Source organism: Ictidomys tridecemlineatus, chromosome 4 (assembly GCF_052094955.1).
Source record: "Ictidomys tridecemlineatus isolate mIctTri1 chromosome 4, mIctTri1.hap1, whole genome shotgun sequence".
In the NCBI taxonomy this organism is placed as follows: Eukaryota; Metazoa; Chordata; class Mammalia; order Rodentia; family Sciuridae; genus Ictidomys; species Ictidomys tridecemlineatus.
In genome coordinates this window covers 176,542,994-176,565,281 of record NC_135480.1, presented here as the reverse complement: position 1 = coordinate 176,565,281, position 22,288 = coordinate 176,542,994, and the positions used below count along the sequence as shown (strand labels likewise).

At 51.7% G+C, this 22,288-nt stretch overlaps 1 protein-coding gene and 1 long non-coding RNA gene across 2 annotated transcripts in view; one reads left to right on the top strand and one right to left on the bottom strand.

Annotated features, from left to right (window-relative positions):
* Nucleotides 1-22,288, top strand: part of Shb (SH2 domain containing adaptor protein B) — a 130,372-nt gene that overhangs the window by 74,660 nt on the left and 33,424 nt on the right. Inside the window, exons 3-4 of the mRNA XM_078047844.1 lie at nt 6,386-6,601; nt 21,022-21,193. Of these exons, the coding sequence (XP_077903970.1) occupies nt 6,386-6,601; nt 21,022-21,193 (388 nt within the window). The remainder of the gene's footprint in view (nt 1-6,385; nt 6,602-21,021; nt 21,194-22,288) is intronic.
* Nucleotides 4,864-12,911, bottom strand: LOC144377312 (uncharacterized). Its single transcript, XR_013438182.1, has 2 exons — nt 12,481-12,911; nt 4,864-11,724 (listed from the first exon to the last, which is right to left on the bottom strand). It is a non-coding gene; the product is annotated as an uncharacterized LOC144377312 (long non-coding RNA).

The following is a 22,288-nucleotide window of genomic DNA, read 5'->3' as shown; positions in this document are numbered from 1 at the left end:
GGCCGGGCATGCCCACCCCTGGCAGAGTAGAGGTTTTGCAGGCTGGAAGTGATGGCAGGGCCTGAGAATGGAGGCCTCCGAGGGCCACGCATCCCCACTGAGCTCTGCTACTCTTATGATCTGGAGCTGCCATAGATTCCCAGACAAGCCTGGCTGGGAAAATTAGAGGTGAGGGGCCTGCAGGCTAGCGTCTGTCATTTCCAGTGAGGCTCCTTCCCAGCTGTGCCATCTGCTCCCCACCCAGCTCCACCCCGCCCAGAGGCTCTAGGGCAGGTAGGTCTCTGGTCTCCGGAGGGTGCTGTCCCTCAGCATTTGAGGCCTCACAGAAACCTGCTTCCTCTGCCGTAGCTTTGTCTTCCACTGGGCATCTAGAAACCCCTAGCCCTTGAACAACCCACGTATACCTCGTGCTTCTGGTCCTCTGGACCTCAGCCCCGTCTTCCTCCAGCCTGGGCCCATTGTCTCTGCCATACCACAGTACCATGACCTCGGGTCTACATTCTCTGCAGCCTTCCCAGGTTCCCCCAGCCTAGAGCTGCTGCTTTTTGAGATTGTAGATTCAAGTCTGCTCTCATCAAGGAGCCTGGGTGTGTCTGCCCTCTCTGACTGAGGGTCTCAGCCTCCCCAACCTCAGCCACTTAGTGGAGAGAGGATTGCCTGTGAGCACAGAGGTTGCATGTGCCGCCCGAGAAGGCCAGGAGCACCAAGACGGGCACGCCTCAGCTTCCCGGACAGTGAAGCCATGTTTCCTTTTTCTGTTCCCAAAGAGTTGGTTAAAAAAAAGGTTTAAAAAAAAAAAAAAAGATTCATGTTTTTCTAGTCTTCTTGCTGATAAAAGACATTTATCTTGAAGTGTACTACTGTGTGTCTTTTCACTTAGATGTGTGCCCGTCAACTTTTGAAATGCAGGTTAGAGTTTGTTTGTAATAAAAGAAAAGTGCATGTCTGTAACAAGACCAGGAGAATAGGAATCAAAATGTATTACCCATGTCCAAAATCCATTCCAAGTTTCCTATCAGCCAAAGCAAAAAGGGAAGCATATAGTAGAAACTTTTTCATCCAGGCAAGAGTACAGAATAATACGTTGGAAGACAGTTTGACAATTTTTTACCAATCTAAACATACTTTTTAATGGTCCTAGGCACTGAACCCAGAGACTCTTATGAGCTAGTAATTGACCTACCCCGTACTTATCTACTTATCCAAAGAAGTTAAAAATTTTATGTCTACGTTAAAATCTGAATGTGCATCTTTACAGTGACTTTATTTGTAATTGCCAAAACTTGGAAACAGCCAAGATATCCTTGATTAGGTGAATGGGCAAATAAACTCTGGTACATCCAGCAATGGAATATTATTGAAATGTTAAAAAAAAAAAAAAATGAGCGCCAGGTGTGGTGGTGCTGTAATTCCAGCAGCTGAAGAGGCTGAGACAAGATCATGAGTTCAAATCCAGCCTAGCAAAAGTGAGGTGCTGAGCAACTCAATGAGACCCTATCTCTAAATAAAATATAAAATGGTACTGGGGATGTGGCTCAGTGGTTGAGTGCCCTTGAGTTCAGTCCCTAGAGCTATCGAAACTAAAATGTATATCACTTAGAGAAAGAAGCCAGTCTGAAAAGGCTACATACTGTGGTTCTACCTGCGTGACATCCTGGAAAAGGCTAAACTATGGAGATGGTTTAAAAAAATCAGTGGTAGCCAGGGGTTAGGGAGGAGAGAGCAACAACTAGGCAGAACACCTTATAAATGCTTCATGTGACAATATGATGTGACAGTACATGTCATGCATTATGCATTTGCCCATAGAATGTGCAGCACCAAGAGTACACCCTAATACAAACTAGAGACTGGGGTGATATTGATGCGTCCATTGTAACAAACTGGCATTACCAGTCTGGTGGGGGGGGGCACTGACCAAGGAGAAGGCCGTGCATGTGTGGAACAGAGGGTATGTGCAGTTAGTATAGCTTGTTGCTTGTGGAGTGGGGAGTCTCTAAATCCTGTCACATCCACTCAGGAGGCTGCTCATCCAAGCCAAGCTGGTCCCAGCTCCCCCCTGCCCCCGACTCCAGCTCTGCCTGCTCTCTTCCCCGGCCCTTGTCTTCTCCACGGCCACCAGCTTTCCTGGTAAATATGCCCAGGCCAGTTCTTATGCTCCCTCCAGTTCTAACATTTTCTGATTCTGAAGAAAATGCCTTCTTTTCCATTTTTTTCCCCCATGTTTCGTTCCACTCGAAAACCTTTCTACTCCAGAGGTCAACAGAAATCCCCACCCTGTCAATTTAATGTTTCTGCTCGCTGCCTAAGAGGCATGAAATCACTGCCTGCCATCCAGTATTAAAGGTCATTTTCCACGAATGTGTAGATGGCCATATCCAGATAACTCGTGACTTACAACATATGGTCACTAGCTTCCCTATTACATCAGCCTTGGGACCGTCCCAGAGGGGTCTGGCTAACAAGGTGGACAGGCCTGGTCACTAGGCAGGAGACAGCAATGTGTGGTGAGCTGGCCTGTCCCACAAGGTGGCTCTTGGCCAGCCCCTCCAGAGAAGCTACTCCCCGAATGAGCCTTTTCCCAGGGAAAGACTGCTGCTTCCAAGACACAAACAGCTCCTGGAGACCCAGCCTGCTTAACATCACATTTACTTTCTGTCTTAATTACATTTTTTTCCTTTGTAGCATCTTTATTCATTATTTACAGCTTTCAAAAATAATTATGCAATAATCCCTTCCCTGCACAGTAGCTGTTTACCTTCCTGTATCGGGTTTTCAGCTCTTTATTCGTGTGTGTCTGTACTTAACGACATTGCTGTCACCAGAGTTTGGATATTATGAGCAAAATGTGCCGTGCTGCTTTTGAGCAATTCCTAAGCAAGGAACAGAATTCCCTTTGGGGCATTGTTCACATTGCCCAGAACTTGTTTAGAAAGCTCACGTTACATACTTTTGCCCTCACACATAAACAATTTTGTATTTTACTTTTTAGTTTAGCATAATTTCATGCACGTCTTCCCATGTAGCTACATTATCTTCCAATTTATCATTTTAATGACTACTTAATATTCCATCCAGTTAACGTGCCATAATTTACTTAACTGTTCCCTATTGTTGGGTCCTTAATGAAAATTTGAATTCACCATGTAATACAGGAGGAGGCTTGTTTTAATGATTGCCATTATAACATCCCCTGTCTTAACTGCATGCCATTTCAAACCCAGCTTTGGTGAGGCACAGATGCTTCCAGAACCGTAAATCCTGCATGAGAGGTGTAGCACAAGTCCCTCTGATTTAATAGCTAATCTGTTCGCAGCACATGCTTTCCTTTTAGGTTGATATTTACGTGGAATATCGCCTCTTCTGAATATTATGTAATGCCGAACTGCATGCGCCTGGCATTTTCCTCCAGGTTCTTTGTCACTGGCGACAGGGACTTTTGTAAATTAACTAGAATTTAGGGGTAAAAAGTGGTGTCTTGGGCTGAGGTTAGAGCTCAGTTGGTAGAGTGCTTGGCTCACATGCACAAGGCTCTGGGTTCAATCCCCAGCACACACAAAAAGGTGGTGTCTGTCCATCAGTTCTCCATCTACATGCACAGAGTACCTGCACCTGGAGCCAGGACCTGGGAGGGATCCAGCAAAGGCTTCCCTTGGATTGAATGGCAATGCACACGAGAAGTGCTTTGTAAATGATGGTGTTCCAAATATTTGCTGTTTCTGCCTGTGGAGAGTAAAGAGGGAAGTGGTTTCCCAGCTCAGCCCCTTATCATCTGCACCCCCAGTATTCCCAGCCCGAGGGTCCTCAGCCTTGAATCCTCTAGCAGGAGGCTAGACTTCACCTCTCAGAACAGGAGGAGAATACTGCAGAGGACAAGGAGCCCTCCAAAGTATTAAGTAGAAGATCAAGTAGTTTGGTAGATGAGTGATTTACAAAGTTGTCTACGGTACTTTACAGTTGGTCCTCACTTTAAAGTGACATGGTACTACCATTTTATAGCTCTTCCTTTCTCTTTCTCCCTCTGTAAAAAATTAAAATAAAATACAATAAAAAACGGGGTGGGGGTGGACATCATGCTCAAAACTAATAAATGATCCCTGTTTATTTGTAGGACACAATAAAAACCATGTTTTAGCCAGGCATGATGACACACTCCTGTAATCCCAGTGGCTCAGGAGGCTAAGACAAGAGAATTACAAGTTCAAAGCCAGCCTCAGCAGTGGCAAGGCACTAAGCAACTTGGTGAGACTCTGTCTCTAAATACAATAAAAATAGGGCTTAAGATATGGCTCAGTGGTCGAGGACCCCAGAGTTTAATCCCCAGTACTAAAACAAAACATGTTTTAGCCAGGCACAGTGATGCACCCCTGTAATCCAAGCAACTCAGGAGGCTAAGGCAGGAGGATTGCAGATTCATGGCTAGCCTCAGCAACCTAGTGAGGCCCTGGACAATTTAGTGAGACCTTGTCTCAAAGTAAAAAATAAAAAGGGATGGAGATGTGTGGTTAGTTCAGTATTTAACCACCCCTGAGTTCAATTCCCAGCACACACACACACACAAAAACATGCTTTGCAAAGTATGGAACATCTTCTCAGAGGAGACATGATTTTAGGTGGCCTGAGAAACAGCAGGTTTTTCCTGTTTGTTTTCTCCTTTTTTAGAGAGAAGAAATGATTGTTTTCCACAGAGCATCTTCCTGCCAGCCCTCTGACACTTGCAAATCCCCCTTTTCAGTAGAGAGAAAGCAAGCCCCAGGCCCTCAGAGCAGACAGCGCTACCCAGTAGCTGGTTCTGTTCTCATTCATTCTTTGTATGCTTAGCATCTATTTTTGGCAAAGGATAATGGCTTATGTGATAAAGAGTCTTCTGAAGTGAATTTATTTACTTAACAACATACATAAATAAAAGTGGTAAATAATAACCCACATGGTCCTCGAGCAGCAAAGTCGGTATGTGACTGTTGGAGAAATACCAGGGTAAAGTTCGTGAACGCAAACACCACAGGGCATCATTGGCTCCTGTTTCATCAGGGCATATGTGTGGGGTGGGGAAAGGTTTTTTTATTGTCCCTTTGAGGTGGCCTTGGACTGGAAGACCCAGCCCAAAGGCAGCTGGCTGCCATCATCCCTGTTTCATGGGCTTCTCTTAGAGGCCTGTTACCCCTGGTTCTTCTGTTGTATCTTTAGGCCATGGAGCTCTGGTTTGGAGACTGCTTCAGAGTCCTTTAAAGAGCTCACTCTAGGACCCTCACCCCGTCTCCCCACCTTGTACCTGGGACAGCAGAGCAGACAGTGAAGAGCCGTCTGATGAAACATTGCTCAGCCTGTCACAGGACAAATGCCGAATGATTTCACTTGATGGCTGTTCCTGGAGTAGTCAGAGCCATGGAGACCTGGGGGTTGACAGGGAATAGGGAGAGCGGAGATGGGGCAGTCGTGGTTTAACGGGCACAGAGTTTCAGCTTGGGAAGATGAGAAAGTTCTAGAGACAGATGACGGAATGGCTGTCCAACAGTGTGGACATACTTAATGATGCTGAGCTGCATACTTAACGACTAAAATGGTCACTTGTCACATCCATCTCACTGGATAAGAAGCTAAGGTAGGCAGTGAGCACATTGTCTGACAGTCCAGTTGGGCTGCCACAGGGAAAGCCCTCCCTCTCCTGTTTCCACCTCTCAGAGCCGTCAGTTCAAATGCCATCTCTCCTTTGTGCTGCCGTCCCCCTCTCAGGTCCCACACTGTGATCCCTTTGCCCCTGAGTATCATGGTGATTTAGGCACATGTTGTCCCCTGGAAATTTGGGTTTCTCAGGAACAGCCTTGGCAGTGAACCCTCCCCAGGTCCCCAGCATGGACCCTGCACACAGTGGGTATTCAAGATCAAGAAAGTCAGGTTCCCTGTTTGACCCGGGGGTCCCTGGAGTGCATATCCTAGCATCCGTCCTTCCAGCTGCTCCTGCCTCTCCTGGTATAAATAAATACCCAGCTGATATGCATGGTCCCCATCTGGGCTTCTCATTGTACATTGTGGCCTGAAGGTCCAGTGAGGGTGGTGAACTGCTCCAGTGGGGAGTGTCCCCACGTGGCTGTCGAACAAGAGGGCTGGGCAGTGTCAGAATACACCTGCACCTGGTGTCCGGGGCTGTCCTGAGGTCCACCCAAGAGCCTGTGATCTCTGTGAGCAACTCCCCCACCCACCCCCAGGGAGAGCAGAGATGCTGCCTGCCCTGTGCCTAGGCTGCAGGAAACAGAAAGGGGCTGTTCCTGTGCTGTCCTCACCTCCCTGGCCAGCCACTCTGGACTCAGGGGTGTTCCCTGGCAGGGATCCCAAATTCCCCTCTGTGCACCCATTACACCTCTGCTTCCTTCCTTTTTGTCTGCAGAATTCCAGAGGCAGGAAAGTGTCCGGTCCCAGCACAAAGGCATCCAGTTATATGACACCCCTTATGAACCCGAAGGCCAAAGCGTGGACTCGGACTCAGAGAGCACGGTCAGCCCCCGACTGCGCGAGAGCAAGCTGCCCCAGGATGATGACAGGCCTGCCGACGAGTACGACCAGCCGTGGGAATGGAACCGGGTCACCATCCCAGCCCTGGCAGGTAAGCAGCTGGGGTCTGCTCAGGAGGTAGCTGCTGAGCCCCAAAGGTGAAGGGATGTGCAGGGTCCCAGCCTGCCACAGAAAAATGTGGGCACATTGTCTGACAATCCAGTTGGGCTATCTTTTTTCCTAGTACCAAGTGTCCTTCAAAGATGATGTAGGTCCCATGGAGAAGGTCAGGGTCTGGTGCCCAGGATCTAGATTTTAGTCTCTCCATCTTAAGAGACAGTCCTGATGCTCCTGCGGTCTAATCCTGTCTTGGGACTGGTGGTAGAGCTCAGTATTTGCAGAATAGCTTTTCCCAGGGCTGATGGAGCCCAGTTCTCCCATTCAGTCACTCCTGGCTGACACAGACCTGCTTGGCTTACAGGGCTGCTGCATCTCCATCCCAGCATGAGCCTTCTCAGAACATGGGTAACCATATCCCAGCCTCAGGGCTGAGCCAGTCCCCTCTACTCTGGCCAAAAGCCCCTTGAGCCACTCAGGTACCTCCTCCGAGGCTGGTTTCCCAGAGCCTGAGTATCTGGCCACATGTCACAAGTCATAAACTTTTGATTGACTCACACCCTTTGATTCTGATTCCTGAGAATCTATGCCAAAGTTGAATTCAGAAAAGACATTGTTTATAATCGTGAAAAATTGGGAACAACTGCCGTTTCAAGCACCAGGGATTGGCTAAGTGGATTTTTATGCACCTATGTGATGGAATATTGTGTGACCACTAGTAAGTGGTGTTAACCACCTAGGAAAATGCCTTTGTCTAATATTAAGAAGTGAAAGCCAGATGCCAAGACATTTGTTTGCATCTAAGAATTATGCATGTAAAAAGAGAGACACCGAGAAACTCATTTAATTCTTACCACACTGAAGGTCATGAAGGGAGAGTTTAGTTTAAAATTGACTTTGCCTTAAATCTCCTTATCTGTACACAGCTAGACCCTACTTCCCTTTCTGTCCCCCGGTAATGAGCACAGTGTCTGCCCCGGCCCCCTCAGTTGATGTTCTGCCTGTTGCAGCACGAGCTACTCTCCTTTCCCAGGACATAGCATGCCTGTGCACGTCCCACTTTTACGCCTGAAATACCCTTTCTAGTCTTATCCTGTCTGGAAGACCCCGTGCCTCCTCTGAGACCCAGGCCCATAGCACTGTCTCTGCAAGCTCTCCTGGTACCTGCCATGTGTCCCATGTTGTTCTTGCAGCCTCTCTGGGGCCCATGGAGTCTCCCAGCCATGTCACTGATGGAGCGTTTCCCACACTGTCACAGGGTTATTTCTGTGGGTGTTGGTCTCACCTGCCAGCTGTGGCTGCAAGAGGACAGCTTGTCTCATGTTCTTTCTATATCCCCAGCACCTAGCTGAGAGCCAAAGTCAAAAGTAGTCCCGTGGCTTATGATTCTTCGTTACCCCACGTCTCTCCTGTGCCCCCTCTCCTCTTGACTCACTAAAATCTAAGAACTGTCCCCTAATGTGGCTGAGAAGGGGCTGTGCTTCTCAGGGGTGGGAGGAGTTTGTACCATCCAGGAGTTTGCTCTTTGCAAACACCAGTTTGATTGGAGGCTGAAAGGGCTCAGGTAGCTACTCTCCTAGACACCGTGGGCCTCTAGCATGAGATAGCACCAAAGGCAGGTGTGGGGTCTGGGCCTGTCCTGGATGGGCCTTCTGCAGGTCACTTGACTGCTACTGTTGAGACTCCAGTCGAATCTGGCATGTTGCCGGTCAAGAGCATGATCCCAGGAATGTTGGCATCACCTGGGAGCAGAGTAGAAATATGGCGTCTTGGGTACCACCCAGACCTATGGAGTCACAGTCTGTTCTGCAAGATTCCAGGTGATTTGTATATCCACTCAGGGAGAAGCACTTTCCATATAAGACATCAGGTCTCGGGGCCAGAACCTGCTCACTCATGTCCAGAGGTGGCTTTGGAACTTCTGTACATTTGATTGTTCACAAAGGACAAGAGGCTTTAGATAGAACTCCCAGAATCTGTCTCTAAGTCCACAAGCATCCATTCTGACCTTGGTTTTACGTCACTGAGTCTCTGCTTCAGGTGTCTGTCAGGCTGCTAATAGAAGACAGGTGCAGCATCACACCCCGTCTGTCTCTTCGAGTCTTTCACCTTGTGTTCCTCTGCGGAGCAGTTGCCAGTTGTGCTTGTCCCAAGCAGCCTTAGCTCAGCTCTGACTCCTGAGGTGTAGAAGGAGGAGGCTGGGTCCCTCGAGGGCTGGAGGATGCTCTGAACACTGGCCTTTTGTCACTGTTTCCCTATCCCCAAGTCAGAGTGGGGTGAGAGGTGGACAGGCCCCTTTCCAGGTACCTGTGGTGCACTGAAGCAGTTTGGTTGGATTGCTGAAACGTCATCACGGCCCCATTTGTTGACCCGGAGTGTGGCTGCTCGGGAATGAAGGGCAGAGTCCCCACCTGAGTCAGTGCGGCAGGTGTGCATGTGTGAGCGTGCATGCATGTGTGTGTGAGTGTGAGTGTCCCAGCAGGAATACACTCAGCCACTGGTGTGGTGAGGGAGGAAGGCAGCCCTTGGCTGGGTCCTGTCCTTATCCCAGTTTCTCTCCGCTGTCAGGAGCTCTCTCTGATGGGTCCTGGCAGCCTGGGGTACAGGGTCCATTGCTAAGGAGCAGCTGTGTAGGGTGAAGATTGCTGGGCAAAATCGTTTCCTTCTCTTGTCACATCCCGTGTTCCGATTCTGCCTGTCTACCTGAATAAGGAAACCTGGACCCAGGATTGTTTTCAAATTCCCTGAGGATGCAGAGCATATGGGACCCTTTGGGCCCACCAAGGGGGAGACGGGAGTTTAGGACCCCTGCAAATGACCTGCATGGGTACACTGAGCCTCCTGTCACGGGGATACGCAGCAGAAGCTGTTGTGGGCCATTGGCCTGCGAGCAGCTGCAGGGATACGTGCACCCCAGTCCATCAGGCCCAGCGTGCTTTGAGAGGGAGGCAGGGGCATCAGAATCTCTGTCCTGTCTGGAAGGCAGAGGTTCTTTCTGCTTCTCAGAACACTGCCCTGCTCGAAGGGATGCTTGGCGTTCCTCCCAGAGGCAGCCCTGCTGGCCAGGTCTCCAGACTAGCACTTGTGGAAGCCAGCTAGGGACTGCGCTATGGGGGGTCATCGCCCCCAGGGGTGAGCACAGCACTCCTGGAGCTTGGGTGGTCCCCTCTTCTTGGGAATGAAATTCTTCCCTTCTCTCAGAGTTTTGTGGCCCACATTTCACTAAGATTTGGGAGATGGTAGGTGACACCCACCACAAGCTCCCTAGAGAGCCCTGGTGCTCCTCACCTGCTCTCTCCCTCAGAACGCTGATGGTGTCCTTGGCCAGCCCCTGATCAACCTGCCACGTGGGGTCACAGCCCCTGGAACAGACGGTCAGGTTCCCCAAGAGCTCAGCCCCACCCTCCGCAGAGAAGTAATGTGGCTTCCATCGAGTGGGTCAGCCCCTTGCACCCACTGAGACAGCTGCCTTCCCCAGCCACCTGGCCTCCGCTCGTGGCCTGCTGTGAACACCCCAACTCCAGCCAGAGACTTACAGGAACGAATTATGAGACTGATGGGAAGGTCTAGAAATGGCCTCCTGCCCCGTCCCCCTGTCCTCCAGATGCAGTTCTGAGCCCACACAAAGCCCCTTCCCAGCACAGGGAAGGGGATGAGGAGCCTATGGTGATGTCACTCTGTTGGGGGTCTCAGAGGTGGTCTGACTGGCCCTGTGCTTTGTGGCACACCTTGCAAGGTGAACAGGGAGCCTGCACAGAAGGCGGCCACACTGGGAGGGACCCACGGCTGGGGCCAAGCATTGGGGGTGCAGAGGCAGGCCAGGGTCGGGCACAGGTTGGCATCTTCACTTCTGATGCGCCACTTCGAGGACAGGGATTGAACCTGTCCTGGAGGCCTCAACTCCCTTGTTGCAGAGTGAAACTGGCATCCCCACTGAAGGGGTCTTGGCCTGCAGGGTGGTGTTCCATCAGGAGCATAATCGCCAGCATCCACCGAGCACCTTCTGTGTGCATCGTCTCCTTTAACCCTCATGACCACCCTCCTGCACCCTCCCTGTACAGAGAGAGGAACTGAGATCCAAAGCTAAGGTCCACAGAGAAGCAATGACTTGCCCCAGGGGCCCACAGTTGGTCAGGGGCAGAGCCAGGGACTCAGCCTGCCGGGTCCAACTCCAGAGCCCTGGTGACATCTCCCTGAAGCCATCACAGATGTAGCGTACAATGATTGGCGCCCATCCCGTCCCACAACCACAGGGAGGGTCCCAGACTCTTGTCTCCCTTGCACCAGCTCCTACCACATCTCTGGTGGGACCCCCTATATTGAAACAGCACCAGGGGAGGACCATCAGGAGACCAGGTTCTGGGGGCTCCTGTCTGCATAGAAGTGCCCGGCACCATCCCACAAGTTGGCCTCCCACTGCCACTTTTTATCACAGGGAGGGACCTGTACCATAGAGTCCCACTCCCCTTGTCCCTCTGGGGAAACTGAGGCCGAGAGGAAGGGAGCTGCCGGAAACCAGAGCCAGTCGGGCCATCCATGGGGCGTCCATCAGTTTCCTTTTAACCCAGTGAGTCGACCTGACAGCCACGTCTGTTGTAATGTGCAGTCGAGTCTGAGGAGTAAATAATCAGAGCTCTTGATCATGGAGCTAGACAGCAGGGGAGCTTGTGAGGAGCACCCAGAGGTCTTTTTGAGAAACAAAGTTATTTTCATTTGTGAATCACTATCTGAAGATTCGTCTCCCTTGAAGTGACTTTTTCAGACCGTGCTGGGTTCAGCCAGCGACAGATGTGCCTCCCGGCAGAGGTGGAAGGCAGACATATGACTCAAACAGAAGTATTTTGCTCCACTTAGTTGTGATGGGTGCTTATCTGTCTTCCCTGTGAGCTCCTTGGCAGGCTTCTCTGCTCTAGAAAGTTTAGGACAGCGTGTCCCGCACGTCAGTGCCAAGGGGGGAGGAGGCAGACGATCCCAGGTTCACACACCAGCTCCGCCACTCACCCGCTTCAGGGTCTCGGGTCATGCCGTCGCCCCGAGCCTTAGCTTCCCAGTCTGTAAAATGGGGATAGTCACAGCTCTTGTCACACTGGGTCTCTATGGTGATCCAAGGGGAAAGATCTGGAGGAAAAGGCATTGTAATCCCTGAAGAATGGCACCTAAGAATTGTTACTGGTGTTCAGGGGAAGGCTTGCTATATTAAATAAAAACAGCAATACAAAACCAGCACTATATAGAGAGGCACTCAGCAGCCACAGAGGCCTCATTGGCAAAGCTGCTCCCCACGTAGCCTGGCACTGGGAAGCACCTGTCACTGTGAGCTCACGGGGTACTGCTGCTGCTGTGGTACACAGCAGCCTCCCTCCTCCCCAGCCTCTTCAAGTGAGGCCGAAAGGGCAGAGAAAGGGAAAGTAAGGTCCCAGTATGTCTGTTGCCCACAGTTGTGAGTCATCTCTGAGCCAGCTCAGTTGGCTGATTTAAAATAACCCCCTTAAGGTAAGGGGTAAGAGAAGGGAGAATAGGAAGCTAACACTTACTGAACACCAAATACGAAGCTGGCATAGGTTAACCCTAGGAAGTCCCGCCAGGTGGGTGTTTGTTCACTGAGGGCAATGCCAAGGCTCAGAGAGGGTGAGCGGCTTACCCACAGCACACAGCAGCGAACTTGGGTCAGTCTAACCAGAGTGCTTGCCCTCTCCACAGCTGCATAGAGATGAGTGTGGCTTGTTGCTGAGGCAGAAGCACCCACCTGCTCCAATTTGACCTGGCTTATCACTGTCCCCCAGAAGCGTGAATGCTCTGAAGTTGGTAAGGCTGATGTTGTGTGTGGTGGGCACTGCTCCAGACTGGCTGTTCCCACCAAGCCCGGTGACTCACCCTCTGGTGCTCGGAATAAACAGGCCCGGCCTCTGCAGAGGACTCACTGGGGAATCAGACCTGGCCATGCTACCTGTCGTACCAGCCATAGGCCTTCTCCCCCTCACAAAACTGGCTCCCTCAGTTCCCAGGACATTTCCTGTCCCCCGCACAACTTCCCAGAATGCCTTGGGCCTGTGAGGAAATTAACAATTGTGTTTGTACCCGGAGCTTTTTGCTGTGTAATGAGTAACAGTCGTAATTAATGTTTAACACGTGTGAACAGCAGGTCGGCCCAGAAAGGGGGGTTTCAGTGAGAGAGCGGGGATCACTCACTTCCTTTGGCTAATGTGTTACTGAGGGACGGGTTTTTCCAGTTGGCTTTTCTATTTGACGGATGAAAAAATTCACTTAGTAACTTAAATTTAAAAAAAAAAGAAAGAAAACATCAAGTATTTAATAGCTTTGGTTCATTTGCTAATTATATTAATAGAAATGTCCCTTCGAGTGCCTTTTTCTCCTGTGTGGAAAGAATCCAAGGATTTGGTAGACTATCGCTGCCCCTCTCTTTGGCGGGTCAGAGACCTTCATGTGAATGGAGCCCCTGAAGCTCCGTGGGATCAAAGGCCCCGGCGCCTGCCCGGTTCACACCTGGGTCCCCGTCCAGCTCTGAGCCTGGCACATGATGAGCGCTGAGATATTTGCTAAATGATTGAATAACTCAGATCCCAGGAAAACCAGCCCCAAGTTCTCCAGTGCTGGGATCCACAGTGACCATGACTCTGCTCTCACAGATGTTTTTTTTCTTATCTTTTCTTCCCCTGCAGTGCTGGGATCAAACCCAGGCAGGGCCTGGTGCGTGCTCGGCAAGTGCTCTACCACTGAGCTGCACCCCCACTTCCTACTGCCTTTTCCTGTTATCTTTCAAGCCCTGTACCTCTCTCCTCTCCAGATGGGGCTGGGAGACCTGCAGGGGTGGGCACTTGTGCGTGGTTGTTGGCTGCCTCGGTTGCTGCTTCTCGTCCTAACTCTCAGCATAAAACTGAAACCATGTCCCTGCCCATGGGAGGGCTGACCACGTGTCCAGTGGGAGCCGTGTGTGGCCCGCACTGCATGTCCCCTCCTGTCTGTCCTGGCCTTCCCTCCCTCCATTACGCACCCCTGACTGGAGCCCCAGGTGCCTTGGCAGGCAGACTTGTTTTCTCAGAGGCCCAGGCTGCCCTGGCCAGCTCCTCAGGCCTGTGGATGGAGAAAAAGTCACCTTCTCAGGCTCTAGGATTCTCGGCACATTTCTGTGGGTGTCTTCGGGTGAAAGTGTCACAGATGCGCTGCAACAGACGTGAGCAGGTTCCAGGTGTGTCTCGATAGGTGGGCCCAGCCCAGAACTTAGGAAGGAACTCAGATGCTGGGGCCAGGAGTCTGGATTTCAAGCTTTCTGCTGCCACCTGCTAGCAGGGCCACCTGAGCCAGGTTGCCTGTGACGTGGAGTTGGCATGAGGTTCTGAGACCCAGGGCGCAGTGAGGGCTCCATAGGTGCTGACTGTTGGTGTCTCTGTTGCCACTTAACTGTGCAGGGTTTTGAGAATGGATAGCTCTGTAAGCAGGTTTGCGCTGACCTTGCTAAGGCCTGAGGATTCAGGAGACGGGGTTCAAGTCCAAGGTCAGGTCTGGCTGTTGTCAGGTCCTTTTTCAGCCCTCTGTTTCTCATCTGTGGAATGTGTAGTGGTGGTGACGATGGCTGGCTTTGGCAGCTGTAGAGGCCCTTGGGTTTGGGTTATTTTTATCATTTTCATCCAACTTTATCCTTCCGTCTCCTGGAGCCAGGCACCCAGCACCAGTGTCCGTGTTTTCCTTTGGGGATAGGTCACGAATCAGAGGACAAAGTCATGCTCATTCTGCCTGGTCTGCCTCCCCCATCCCGGCATGGGTGGTCCTGTGTGGATAGCATCCTGGAGCCCAGGAGCACCTCTGCCTCTGCCCTCCCACCTGGGTGGCAGCACAGTACCCTGGGGTCTCTCCTTGGCCACCCGAGACACCCAAACCAAGCCTTTGCTGAGCCGCCCATTGTTTCAGCCAGGCCCACTTTGAGCTGGAGGGGAGGGGAACCTGTGCGGGCCTCAGTTTATCCTGGGGGAATCCTAGTACATGTCTCAGTGGGATGGCGGGGGTCAGACGATGTAGTGCATGTTTTTGAAAAGTTGAAATAGCAGAGGACTATCGCCATGGGCACGGAATTTTAGGTCTACAAGTGTTTGTGTATTCTTGCAAACATTTGCGATATTTTAATACACTCTGGGGGTCGTAGCCCACCCCACCTCCAGGCCTGTGCAGTCTCCCCTCCACGTGCCCCTCCTGAGTCCCACCTGGCTGTTGACAGTGTGCAGGAGTCTGCTCCAGGGACTGGTGGAAGGGCTGCTTCGGGCTCCTTGTCTTTACCCTTGTTTGTTCAGAGTCACAAGACATCCTTGAACAAACAGCAGGCCGGAACAGTCTCCAGGCCCCTCCTGCCAGCCCCATATGGTTTATAAACATGGCCCATACTCACTTCCGGCTCCTCCTGGAGAGGCTGGAGGCGCCTCTTTGACAGTGGTGTGCTCCTTGAAGCTCTTTTGTGCACACAGTCTGGTTCTTAATCCTCCTAAGCCTCGATGCCTCTACTTAAAGGAGGCTCTGTCCTGTGCCGGAAAACTGGGAGGGTCACTGGCTGCAGGCCAGCCAGAAGGAAGCAGGGGGACATCTAAACCTGGAGAGGAGTGCTGGCCTTACTTGGCCAACCTTGGTGAGGGGAGGCGACCCAGGGAGCAGAGGGCTCCTGGCTGGGGCTGGAGGCAGGGCCCAGTGCCTGCATGGCCGGCTGCCCCATTAGCCTGGGCTCCTTAATGATGCACCAGGCCTGAGCTGTTAAAAAAAAAACACGGGCAGTAGTAATAACAGCAACCTCATAGGTTCACCATGAAGATTACCATGGTACCTACCTGTCCATGCACAAGAAATGCCAGATGAGGATTAAACCATTTTGAAAAATGGTTTTAAAATAATTTGAGAAGGGTGTCTAGCTCCTGAGTTTCCTTTCTTGACTGATGAATGGAGGTGTCGGGGTCCTGTGGAGCTAGGTGGAGATTTATTGCACAGCTGTGAGCACCTGCTATACATCAGGCCCTGTTGTGGGCATTGGCGACTCAGCGGTGAACACAACGGTCCATCCTCTTAGAGCTTCAACTTGGTCAGGAATCCCAGCAATGTCGAGGAAAGGGAAGGCAGTTTCTGATACAAGGCACTTTCTCCTAAAGGGTACCTGAAAGGAACCGTTGTGAGCAGACATGTGACCATGGGTCAGGGTCTGCCACTTCCCAGGGACCTTCCTGAACCTTGGTACATCATCAGATGCTAACCAGCCCCACAGTCCTTCATGGTTAGATGTTGTCAGCTCTTTTTTGCAGATGAGGCAGCCAAAGCTCAGAGAGGTTTAGAAATGTGCCCAAAGTGATGCAGCAAGGAAGGGCAGAGGATTCAGACCCAGGACTTCCTGATTCCTAAGTCCACATCCTTCCCTTGGTGTCACTGTTGTCCTGTATCCCTGGCCTTGTTTCAGGCCCAGGACCATTTATCGCCATCAGCGGAATGTCCAGGAGAGACCGAGGCACAAAAATCTCATCTCTGCCAAGTGTCCATCCAGTTCTAAGAGCCGTGGTTGGGACAGTGGTGTGTGGGGACTTCAGGGCTCAGAGGAGCAAAAAGGAATTCTCCCCGAGGAAGGACTCCAAAGGTCAGACACTGACAAAGCACAGGCCAAAAGGCAGATGATGGATTTGGGGGCCAGCCATCCTGGGTGACCAGAGCCTCAGGATGGGATGGAGCCCGGAGGGATTTCATAGGGAAAGATGCCTGTAGAAGGTCACCAAGCACCTTGACCTCCATAGTGGGGATTTTGGCTTTTATCCCAGGGCCTGGGGAGGCCAGTGAAGGTTTGTAAGCCCAGGAGATTGTAAGCCCTGTGCCTTAGAAAGTCATTGGCTTTTGGAAAGTTGCTGTCTCTGGCCTCTTCTGAACAGTGGACGAGAAAGAGATGGACCCAAAGGAACCCATTTATTCCATCTTAGCAAGCATTTCCTAAGCACCCCCTGCATGCTGGGCTCTGCAGTTTACGGGCAAAGAGAAAATCAGGACCAGGCTCCACCCCACAAAACACCCAGGCAGACTGGCAAGAGTGGTGGGGTGCCCCTGGAGCCACAGAAGCCGTTCCAAGGGAAGCTTTATGGAGGAGTGGCACTTGTGCCAGAACTTGGAGGCCTCTAGACATCATGTTGACAGAGCAGGAGGCTGGCATTTCAGCCCTGGAGGAGACCAGGGGAGGGAAGCCTCGCTGTCTGTACGGCCCTTGGTGCTCTTGTGGGGAAGGAAGACCGAAGGTGGACGAGCTCCACCCTGCAGACCTACAGTCCTGGTCTCAACCTCACCCTGCCACTGGGCTTTGAGACCCTGTAGGTCCCTCACCCATCACCCCCATGGCAGGGTTGGTAGGAAAGTTAATGCCGGTGCCTCCGTCTTCCGTCTCTGGCAGCAGCTAAACCTCAGGACTGATTGATGCAAGGTCATTATAACATGAGTCAGAAGGGGACCGCCAACTTCTAGCCCTCCAGTGGAAGGACCAGGAAAGCCTCCCAGAAGGTAGGGGGCACCTGAGCTGGGTCTTAAAGGACGAGCTCTGTCACCTGGCCGGGACTTTTTGGAAGACATTTGGGGTAAGACACCTGGCTGGGCCCTGGAAGACATTGACCAGGCCACCTATCCATTACCAGGGATCTATCTGGTCCCCATCATGAGAACCAAAGTCAGAGAGGCTCCTGGCACTTCATCCTACCCACTCTGAGTCGGAATCCCTCCTGTAGATTCTAGCTTCCATTTTTAGTTGCCTATAGGCAGGATTCATTAGGTTCTGTCATTGCTAACAACTCAGGAGTAGCGTATTTTTTTCCTCTAAATGCAGGTATTCTTTTGAGGGATTGGGTCTTTATCTTTTGCAGAAAAATCACTAAATTAAAAGAATTGCCATTTTAAATTGCAGATTAAAGAGAAACTTAATTAGAAGGGACGAAAGCAGTTGTGTTTGGAGCTTTTGTTCTTAAAATTTTTTTTTCTTTGCCTGCCGAATCACTGCACTTGGAGTTTGTATATTTGTATTTTAGGTGAAATGATTTGCCTAATTAAGCCTGTCATTCATCACCACCTGTTCTCTCTAAAATATATGGCTGTATTATTAAGCTTGCCAACGGATGCATAAATTAAGTCAATGGGGAATTACAGTGTTGACTAGAACGTTCTTAGGTTTTATCCAATTTATCTGGTAAGAAACCCGATATTTTTTTCCCAGTAAAGCAAAACAGCAGCTCATTAGGTGTCTTCACGTAGCATTTATTGCTCTCCGGCTACCCTGCAGGTACTGTGGTAGGCATGGGGGCAGGGCAGGCAAGACAGCCCCTGCCTGCAGAGGCTCCCTGGGAACTGAGATTAGGGTGCCATGGGCAGGGATCAAGGTGAATCTTGGGTGGGATGATCAGAGAGTGCTTCCTAGAAAGGACCTTCTCTGGGCCAGGTGTGGTGGCGCACACTGTAATCTCAGTAGCTCCAGAGGCTGAGTAGGATTATGAGTTCAAACCCAGCCTCAGCAACTCAGCAAGGCCCTAAGCAACTCAGTGAGACCCTGTCTCTAAATTAAAAAAAAAAAAAAAGGCTGGGGATGTGGCCCACTGATTAAGGGCCCCTGGGTTCAATCCCCGGTACCCCACCTTCTCTGGACCTGGCCCTCGCCTGACTATCTGATCTCATGCTCACCCCCATCCAGAGTCACCCACTAAGGGCTCCGCAAGACAGGTGCTCAGGTCAGAACCTGCTTCACCTTTTCCTCCCTCCACCCAAGAACACGCACCCCATCTGACCAGTTGCTATGGGAGCTTCACTGGGGTCCCCAGGGAGATCAGGCTTCTGGGAGGCCAGGGAGGGACAGGCACCCATGGTGACTTGAGTGCCACAGGCCTTGTCCCTGGCTTTAGCCCACCACCACCAGCAGAAGAAGCCCCTTCAGTGACCTTACCCTGGGCACAGCCAGGCTGGTCCTCCCAGTCCTCAGGCCAAAGTCTGTGGCCACCTGCCCCTCTCTCCCACACCTCACTTTTTTTTTTTTTTTTTTTTTTTTGATACTAGGGATTGAACCCCGGGGCACTTAACCACTGAGCCACATCCCCAGCACTTTTTAAAAATATTAGAGTCAGGGCCTCACTAAGTTACTGAGGCTGGCTTTGAACTTGCAATCCTCCTACCTCAGCCTCCCAAGCTGCTGGGATTCTAGGCGTGCGCCACCATGCTTTACTGTGAGTACAGAATGAGTCCTGTGTTCCCCTCTATCTCCCTCCCCACCATTTCATTAGTAAGCCTTTTTAAATTAGTAAACTTTTTTTTAGAAAAGTACAGACAGCCCCGCATCCCTGCCCTCCGTCTCTTTCTCAGCATAGCCATCCTGTTACCAAGAGTCAGATTAGAACCTTCAGGACAGCTCTCGGAGCACAGCCAGAGTCCCTCCCAGACCACCGACCCGCCAGTCACCCTGGACCATTTTGCCTCTCGGACACTCCAAACCTAGCCACCTTGGGGGGCCTGGAACTTGCGCTTCCCTGTGCAGGGATTGTCCTTCTCACAAATGTCCCTCCCTTTCTTCAGGTATTCACTTAGACATCTCTTTCAAGAGGCTTTCCCTGTGATGCTGTCTTCGTCTTGTAGCCCTTGTCACCAGCTGTTGACATGGTCCTTCTTCACCGGGACCCTGAGCTGTCAGGTGTTGGGGGGGGGAGTCCGTTTTGTTTCCCAGCCTTGAACTGTGCCTGGCACCTGGGAATGGGTGTTTCAGAGTGACATAGGTGGACGGATGCACAGCCTGCCAGACCCGCTGCTGGGTGCACAGGTTGGCACATGCCCTTCTGGGTCACAAGAATGGCTGGGTCCAGCGTGTCTGGAGCCTTCCCTTGGTAGGACCCTCCCTTCCCAGTTTTCTGTACTGGTTAATTAGAAAGAGTATCTTAGAGGGGCAGAAATGCCTCAGGGCCCCTGACTGCTCATGGTTGGCGTGGAACAAGTTCTTTCACATTCCTCGGTCCCAGTAGGCAACACACTGTGACAGTGTGGCTGGGGTCTCCCTTCTGCTTCCTATGAGCAGGAGGGTTGATTGCCCTGTGTCGGGGTCAGACATGGCTTGCCACCTCCATTGCTGGTCAGAGGGGAGTTTCTGCCTTTGTGAGGCTTAGCCCAGGTCATGGTGGCCTGCAGCTGGACTCAGCATCGGGAGCCCCATCCTGCAGGCCCATTTCGGGTCGCTGGGTACCTTGTACTAAGCCCTTGCTGTATCTCATCTGTCTTCACCATGGCTCATTGACGTTCGAAATGGTCACTCAGGGTAAGTAACTCAGCCAGGCACACAGCTTGGGAGAGCTTGGTTTGGTAATGAACGTGAAGCCCCCAGCATTGCGTCTGCACCGAGCAGACGTGATGATGATGAAAGTGTTGATTTTAACATTGATCGCGCACAGGCTGCCTGCCAGGCACTCTGCTTGTCCTCTCCATGCCTCACCCAATCTGCCCCGCTCCCATGGAGTGTGTGCTCTTCATTTGTCCTGTTTTTTCAGAGAAGGAAACTGAGGCCCAGAGAGAGAGCTTGCAAGGTGGACCGCTGGTCTCTGGGAGCCCCTCTGGCAGCTCAAGTTACAGTTCATTCTTGTCTGTACTCTGTGGGGTGTTTGCAGGGTCCTGCCCTCCAAACGCCTGTGGGGGTGCACCACACTCCCCAGGCCCAGGGCATTGGGAGGCACATGGGGCCTGTCCCCTGTGTGGCTCTGCTCTGGCCATGCAGGGGGGTCTGAATGAGGAGGAGTAAACTCAGGAGATGCAGTCTGACCCCCAAGGGCCTCAGAGCGGTCTGTCCTGGGGAAAGGGGGCAGATGTGACCGCCATGGCCCTAGGAGGGCTGGGAAGAGGGGAGGGAGGAGGGAGGCCAGGAGTGCCACACCCACCCCTGGTGGAGGTCAAAGATTTCCGTAGGGATAAGGCTGAGCTCTGTGGACTCTGAAGACGCGACCAGCCCCTCCAACTCCTAATCCAGCTTTGATGGCACCTGTGTGTCCTGTCTTGAGAACCCTAACCCTCAAGTCACGTCAACTGATGGCAGAAAGCAGAAGCCCTCAGGGCACCTGCAGAAGAGAACACGAGGGGGGACCCCCGCTTCATAGCCACCTGCTCGAGTTGTCGCACCCCTTCCTGGGGGGCCGCTATTCCCTTTGGGACGCTCTGCCCCCTGACTCTAGCACCTCCCCCTGGGTCCCCCTCTCAGGCTGCTGTATTGGAGGAGCTCAGGTTCCAACTCATGGATTTGGGAGGGAGGGCGCCCTCAGACCATAGCCGAAGCCAGAATTTAGGGGGGCTGTTTTTTTCAAGGTTCAAAAAGCTTCCTCCTGCAGATGGTGAAGTGCCGACCAGAACCGCGGGCTGGTCCGGTAACCATTTCTCTCTCCCTCTCAGCCCAGTTCAACGGCGGTGAGAAACGGCAGTCATCCCCGTCACCCTCGCGGGACCGGCGGCGCCAGCTCCGTGCTCCTGGAGGGGGCTTCAAGCCCATCAAGCATGGGAGCCCCGAGTTCTGTGGGATCCTGGGAGAAAGGGTGGACCCCACCGTCCCCCTGGAGAAGCAAATGTAAGTCTGCAGCGATGGAGTCCACCTCACCCTGTGGCCTCCTCTCCTTTCCTCCCTCCTCATTTCTCTGTCAGGTGACAACTGAGACCGAGGCCTTTCATGGAGCCCTTTCTCCCAGCTCCTGTGACTCATAGCCCCGCCTGTCCCCCCACCCCCATTGCCACCCTCCCTCGCTGTGTCTAGTAGGAGGCACTGCACAGTCGCCTGCACCGTGCACCCCTAGATTCTCGGGTCACCCTAGATTCTAATTTCACCACGCAGCAGGCAGGTGCGTAAAGCTCAGCGCGAGCCACCCCTGTCCCCTCCATCAGTGAGACCAAGCGATTTCTTGGTCTCCATCTGCTTGATACGGGTAAGTCCTCCACTCTCTGGGGTTTTCTCCAGAGATTTCCCATCTCCAATCAGTGGCCATATTCCACCCTGCTGCCCCCCAGGTCTCCTGCCCCTCCTCCCCACACCCAGCACTGGGCTGGCCCAGGCCATTTAGTGCGCCTCTCTCTCTCTCTCTCTCTCTCTCTCTCTCTCTCTCTCTCTCTCTCTCTTTTAATTTTTATGTATTCTCTTTAGTTGTACATAACAATAGACTGTATTTTGACATACGAGCATGGAGTATCACTTCCCGTTTTTGTGGATGTACATGGTGTGGGGTTACACTGGTCGTGTATTCATATGTGAACACAGGAAAGTTACATCCAGTTCATTCTACTGTCTTTCCTATTCCCATCCCCCTCTCTTCCCTTCATTCCCCTTTGTCTAACACAGTGAACTCCTATTCTCCACCCACCCATCCACCCACCCACCCCCACCGTGTTAGCATCTGCCTATCCGAGAGAACACTGACCCTTTTTTTTGGGACTGGCTTATTTCACTTAGCATGATAGTCTCCTGTTCCATCCATTTACCAGCAAATGTCATAATTTCATTCTTCTTTATGGCCAAGTAATATTCCATTATGTAGACATACCACATTTTCTTTATCCATTCATCTGTTGAAGGCACCTAGGTTGGTTCCATAGCTTGGCCATTGTGAATTGAGCTGCTGTAAACATCGATGTGGCCACATCAGTGTAGTAGGCTGATTTTAAGTTCTTTGGG